A 7,378-nucleotide genomic window follows, 5' to 3' on the forward strand; every position below is an offset into this window, starting at 1 on the left:
ATCTCAGATACCAAAACCAAATAAATAAAAAAATAAAACATCAATAGCAAATTCGCAATATACAAATAGACAAGAAAATTTCAATAAAAATGATAGATAATTGACACAATTTAAACAATCTAATTTACCTGAATGACACAATTTAATGACAAAAAGATGAGTTTTTTTTTACAAGAAATAAGTTTTTTTTAACCCAAGAAATGAGAAAAAATACAAAAATTGACCACAATTTCAAATTTTTAACGAAAATATTGAGACACGCCTAATATTTTAAATAAAAAATTATTAATAATTAAATAAAATTTAAAAATTAAGGCTCCACACAAAGGGGAGGCCCTAGGAAACTGCCTAGGCTACCTCCCGTTGGAACCGGCGCTGTCCGTAGGAACCCACAACCGTTATCTTTCGATATCATGTAATCTGTGTGTATATATATGTTTATATATTTTTTATTTATAGTTAGTTGGCATTTTTATATTATTGATATTGATATTTACATGTGGCTTTCTTTGAAGTTAATTAGGCTTTTAAATTTTTTTACATATATTAATCATTTTATGGAGAGCATTCAATATTGACCGTTATAAGATGTTGAATAAAAATAACATTACAATATATGGAATCTAATTCAAAATGATATGCTTTATAAAAAAAATAATATTAATTAATTAATTATTCAAGTTACTTTAAAAATAAAAATAATTTATTCAGTAACCCATCGAATTTTCATGAATTTTTTTTTAAAAAATATAATTTAATCTCTGAAATACATTCACAGTTAGATTTAGAGAATATTTATAGTACTAAATTTAGGACATTGACATATTAAAATTTTATGTCAGTATTAGGATCATTGGTATTCAATTTTTTTTAAAAAACGAAAACAAAACAAAAAAAAAAGTTAAAACATATTCTTATGAAAATAATAAATAAAATACATGTAATATGTACCCCAAAAATTTTTATTCGTAATTTTTTAATGTAAAAGTTAGCTCTTTTAAAGAGAAAATCCTAGGTGCATCCTTGTTCGATGTGCACTGGGTAAACTTTCTTACTAACGCAATAGTTTGCAAACTAAAGTAAACCGCACTAGGCAAGTCTTGTGTGACATGGTAGTTCAAGAAGGTGTTGGTAAGCAGGGCCGTCTCCAGAAAATTAGAGGCCCTAAGCTAACTTAAGGTCAATATAATTTTTTTTGTTGTAAAATATACAAATATTACGTACGAACTGATAATAAAATGAACATGATGATCACCAAAATCTAATTTAATATATCAATTTACCACGTAAATATATTAAATATCAAAAAAGACATATATATAAACTAAATCTAATAAAAAATGTTCAAACTCTTCGCGCTTTCTGTTGTGCAAAATTGTCAACTAAATAATCATAATCAAGATTAGCTACCATCTTTTTTTCAATAGAAAATATTGCCAAACCATTCAATTTATCTTGTGACATAGTTGATCGGAGGTAGTTCTTTATCAATTTATCTAGCTTGGAGAAACTTCTTTCAGCAGAATCTACCGTAACGGGTATGGTTAATAATATTCTATAAGCTATCCCCGTCATAACTCACAAAGATTAAAATTTAAATAATATTCCAAATTCAAAGTTTCTTTTCCCCGTCATAACTCACAATAAGAATCTAAAAAAACAAATAAAAAAATAATTTAAATATTAACAAATATTGATTGTTGATATGAGATTTAAAGCATGCACCAAACGCAATACACAAACATACAAAAAAATCAAATTCAATAATAAAAAAAAGGGCATGATAATTGACCCAATTTAAGCAATATAACTCACCTGAATAAAGCAATTTAACGAAAAAAAGGAAGGAGAAAAAACACAAAAATTAATAACGTTTAATATTTTTAAACAAATAATTAGAGGCTCATAGTCTATCTAGAGTTTTGAATAGAAGAATAAAAATATATAGATATATATACATATTTATTTATATATAATATATAATAAAATATATTTTAAAAAAAATTTGAGGCTCCACCAAGGGGAGACCATAGGCAGCCGCCTAGGTGGCCTCTCCCTAGGGGGTAAGGAGAATCGAATCTTGACATCTGATCAAGTTTTTAACTGCTCCATCAACTTGGAAACTCGTTAAGTTCTTATATCGTTAAAATTAGATCTTGACGGAATTCTTAACGTGTGTCGTGACAAGTATAAGTTTAGGTTTAAACAAGTTCAGTGCATGTAAAGGTCTTTCATAATAGTCATGGCTCGAGTATTAGATCCTAGCAAACCCCACCAATTACACTCATAATTAACTTGATAACTCTATTGCTTTTATTTTCCAGGTAATCCACATTTATTTTTCTGGTCCGCCACTTACATATACAGACTACACGAAATCGATGTAATTTTGGATTTGCCTGAAACATTATTTGTACGATCAAACTAACTATATAGTTTTATTATATGATAATAATATTTGTCTTCATATTTTATTTTTTTCCTAACTATTTCAATTTTAAAAAAAATTAATAACTTTTATTTTAATTTTTTTTTGAAAAACACTTCTTTCATGGATTAAAATTCTGATGTTTTAGTACAGAAAATATTAATTTTGTGGATGTAATATTTTGCCGACAGTGAAGAAGTTGATTCTGTTCTGCTCTGAATTATTTATTATTCTTTCTGGTACATTTTGATATTGATATTCTTTTTTGAAGAGGGATTTCAAAGGATAAAAGATTCTTCTTCAATTAGCAGATGATTCATATTCCAATCTCGACAAAATTTTAAAAATAATTTTTGTAAATCAGCTTTTATAAGAATTTGATCACCCAATTAGCCAGAAGACTTCGACTAGCGGGTGGTTCATAATCCAGTCTCGACAAAATTTCAAAAATAATTTTTGTAAATTAGCTTTGTAGGAATTTGATCACCCGATTATTCAAAATCTAGTAGTGTTATAGGTTGATTTCCTCCCATATTTAGGCAGTGTCTGAGATTGTTATTAAAAAAATACTTATAAGTTTTTCTTTCACATAATTTTTGCTATTTAAGTCAGATTTTCGTTGGAGCAAGGATATAACTGACGTGATGATTAACAAGCTGTTAAACTAGGATTTGATAATTTAGTTTGTCAAAATTTGGTATTAATTTTATACTTTAGTTTTTACTCCCCTTCCAATATTTAGTTCAATTATCGGCAGATTAGAGTTACGGCATCCAACGAATCGTAACAAAACGATGCAAATCATCCTGTTCTCTTAGCCTAACTTGTGTTCTTATGGCTATGACTTTAAAATTTGAAATATAAAATGATTTTAAGCCCTTCCCTTTTCCTATTGGAGATAAAATGGGAAAACCTATAAAACAAATTAATCAATAATACAAGCCATAAACTAACATTGAAACTACGACACAACCTTAATAATACTTCTTAAAATTCCTCCTCATCTCTTCTTCAAAACTTTGGAAACGGCTCGAATAGTACAAGGCGTAGTCCTACAGCAGCCTCCTATGATTTTCGCTCCAGCATCCCGCCATTGCGTTGCAAAGATCTCGAATTTTTCATCGTCAAAACACTTGGATGGCTGCAAATTTCGAGGTACCAAAATCAGGTTACAAGATCAAATAATACAACTAGTGATGGAGATCGCGAGCTAAAGTTTCGAACTCACCCGCCATTTTTTAGCCACGCCATCCCATGTCTCACCACTGTTTGGGTACACAACTATGGCCTTCCCAGTCCACTGCATATTGTACATTTTAATTCAAAAATTGATCATAAATCAACTTTTGTTACTATGAAACTTTTAATTACCTCTTTGAATTTCTGCACAAGTGTAAGAACAAAATGAGGTGGTGCACAGTTTATTCCTACTGCACCAACTCTGCTACTTTTGTTGATTATGCCAAGGCACTCCTCAAAGCTTTCTCCTGAGGGGGCGTTTTCGCCATCGACTGAGCTGAAACAAATCCAAGATGGGATCTCTACTTTTTCTTCATCGAGCAATTCGACACAAGCCTGCCAGTTATTTCTCAGGTCATGAAAATTTCATCATAAGACACAACTTAATGCCTAAAAGCTATTCAAATATGAGACATTGAGCTCCAAGTCCGATTGTTGGCAATTTCCGCAACCTAGATGGAACTGGTGGAAGGCGAGCCGGCTTAAAATGACAGCAACTTTCACGATTACTTTGTTGGGAAATGTATAAAGAGTACCTGAGCCTCTAGTTTGTTTGGAATGGTCTCAAAAGCAAGCAAATCGGGCCCTGCTTCCACGAGAACTTGTAGCCTACGTCGATGGAAATCCTTCAACTTCTCCAGAGTTACATCAGGTCCATAATTCCCACTGCAATGCAAAAACGCCACCTTTATAGTATTGGACATTAAAATTATCGGAACCACTCGTAGCAAAGACTCAAGTTCACAAGAGGCAACACAATAAATAGTTTTATACATTAACATGGTCCGGCATGTGTACACTGGGGACTAATAACTAATATCCAAAATTAGGTAAACAACGAAATACATTGGGATATATAAATCTTGAACCTTTACATAAAAATTGGAACTAAAGAAAAGTAGCACAATTAACAGTTTTATATTAGAAAAACTTCAACTTTATATTTGAAAACTATCACCAAAAAGTAAGTTATTTGAGGCAAACTTCCTTCTCACCTGTACTCTGAACCATCAGCAAGATAAGCACCGTAGCTTCCGATGGATGCTGCAACCAAAGCCCTGTTGTAATTGTGTCCCGATTTTCGTTTTACAGTGACCCAGAACTTATCACGGGCTTCGACAGCGATGCTCACGCTTTTGGTTAGCAGTGACTCTGCTTCCTCCATGGACAATCCCCTGGATAGAAATCCTGGCAGAGTTGCCTGTTCATTCACAAGATAAATCAAGATTTTCTAACTTCGTTCCAATTAAACTTACAAAAGTAAGCCATTCACTATAAAATCCACTAAGAAGGCAGCAATGGTATGAACCTGATATGATGAAGTTACCAATATATCTGCACCAGCTTCCAAGTACTCCAAGTGTACCTGCATCCCATCAAAACATGAATACATTTTCCACTTCCTACATCAAATTTCACCTTGAAAAAATACTCTTTGAACAGTTGCACAGCATCAGGTCCAAAACTTGTTCTCACCAGGATGGCTCAATCTATTTTGAATAGGTGAAAATCGAAGCTTTTAGAAAAGGAGAAATTGCATATATCACCCTTGTGAAATCCCGTGTTAGCTAATAACTTCCTATGAAATTTTTTTAAGCTAATAACCCCTGTGATTCTAGATTTATAGCATACACACACTTTTCAGCTAAAAAATGACGAAAATACCCCTACATAAAATAAATGATAAATTAAATAGTTCATAAAAGTCAAGGGCATTTTCGTCATTTTTTAGCCAGAAGGGGTGTGTATGCTATAAATCTAGAATCATAGGGGACAGAGGGTTATTAGCTTAAAAATTTTTCACATGGGGTTATTAGCTAACACGGGATTTCACTAGGGTGATATATGCAATTTGCCCTTTAGAAAATAATGTATAACGTTATTTTGATGCTTTGCCTCCAAACAAAAAACGTGAACGATTTTATCCACGGGTATCACCACAGGGGCGAAGCCAAGACCAAGATTAGTGGGAAGAAATCGGATCGGATAATTCAATTCGGTGTTAGCCATATCAAATTTGCCCTGACGGACCATCCAATGAACCATATGCATTTCACATGTGTGCATATGGTCCCTTGGATGCTTCGTAGGACATTGTCTCCAGGGTAGCATCGAATAAATCGGACTAGGATGCAAAATTTTAGTTTACGATTTCAGAAGGTCAAAGATTAATCGTTGTGGACAAATTTATAAAAAAATTTGTATTCAAGTTCATCGAGCTACTCAATGGTTGATTTCAAAATCAAGTGCAATAAAAATATCATACGCTGTATCATGAAGAAAAGACCCTGAACTTTTAAATAGTTTTGTTTTATGACTGAAAGCTCAAGTTCCGACATTATCGATCGAGCAAGAACCAAACTTGGGAAAGAAATGCAGATTCTCACATATAAGTTATTCAAAATCCTTAATTTGGCTTTCAAATATTACCCATGGAATCGATCATTCCAAAAGGAAAAACAAAAAAAACAAAATACGGCATTTTCCATGAATCTGACCCAAAAGCCATAAAACCTCATGCACAAAACAACCCATTTTCACAAATTTAAGAACACGAAATCTTAATTTATATAAAAACAAACAAAATGTGTGATCATATAAATACCCGTTTGATGAGATTGGGGTCTTTGATGAGGCAGAGAGCGCTCCAAAGAGGGTCGTTAATGGAGGCGCCATGTCTCTCGAGCTGGGTGGCGAAACCGCCGTCCACGACGGCGCAACCGCCGGACTTCTCTAACAGATCCTCCAGCACATTATTACCTCTCCCCATATTAGTATCTATCCAGAACAAAGACGCACGTCGACTCTGTTTGCGCTGCGCGTTTCGGGGTATTTAAGGTATCCGAAATCTGCTGACTGGCATTAGCGTGTGAACGTGGACGGATTCTAATTCAAGGTTCTTATACTTGGCTTAACTTGGGGTTTATTTAGAAACTTCGCTCTAGTCTACGCTATTGTTTGGTAAATTTGCTTGTCAACCTAAATCTTACCTACCTTTCCTTTCTAATTTTCCTCTCCCCCTTTTTATTTTCCCCGAAATAATTATTTCTATTTTTATTGTGTCTTCATTCTAATTTTATGTATTATAAAAAACACAATATTTTTTAATAGTTATTTTCGTCAAAAATCCCCTGCACTAGTCACCGCCATCAGACCCAAAATCTTAATGATCTTTGGTTCAAATGTCACCGATTACGTCTCATATTGAATACGTTAGGTTAGATCGAGACAAGTCCTTCGCATGAGGACCGCATCGTTGTGTTAAAAGAAAAAATGGCTTGAATGAATACCTATCTTTTAAGTGTACTCTTATTTGTATTGGAAAGAAACATGTTAATTAATCATGAAAATATGTTTAGCGAAATATAAAGTTCGCCTTAAATATATAAAATTAGACCTTATGAAAGAGAAATAACAATACTTGGAGTTTAATTTCGCATACCCTTGTTGTCGATTTGGTGGATTCTTGCATCTGTCATTCGTTTGACAAATGTATATATATACTTTGAATATGGAAATCTTTCCGGTGGTATATATCAATTATATTATTGGTTACATTTGTTTGAAGTCGTATCAGAAGTTCAAATTCATAAATTGCAGCATTAATTAATAGTTTTATTTTATGTTTTTTTTTTAATGAGGATGTGCTATACTCTTTTCGTGTACGTGCATTAGATAAACTCAAAATTAATGTTGTATCTTGTAAAATGT

General features: G+C 32.6%; 1 protein-coding gene across 1 annotated transcript; it reads right to left on the minus strand.

Moving 5' to 3' along the window:
- Window positions 1-3,202: 3,202 nt before the first annotated feature.
- On the minus strand, window positions 3,203-6,534 carry LOC140872545 (homocysteine S-methyltransferase 1). Its single transcript, XM_073275414.1, has 7 exons — window positions 6,273-6,534; window positions 4,977-5,033; window positions 4,663-4,868; window positions 4,204-4,333; window positions 3,800-4,003; window positions 3,657-3,728; window positions 3,203-3,569 (listed from the first exon to the last, which is right to left on the minus strand). Exons 1-7 carry the CDS (start codon window positions 6,435-6,437, stop codon window positions 3,429-3,431), a joined length of 975 nt encoding a protein of 324 aa, XP_073131515.1. The 5' UTR covers window positions 6,438-6,534; the 3' UTR covers window positions 3,203-3,428.
- Between the last annotated feature and the right edge of the window lie 844 nt (window positions 6,535-7,378).

Source organism: Henckelia pumila, unplaced genomic scaffold (genome assembly GCF_033568475.1).
Source record: "Henckelia pumila isolate YLH828 unplaced genomic scaffold, ASM3356847v2 CTG_466, whole genome shotgun sequence".
Lineage (NCBI taxonomy): Eukaryota > Viridiplantae > Streptophyta > Magnoliopsida > Lamiales > Gesneriaceae > Henckelia > Henckelia pumila.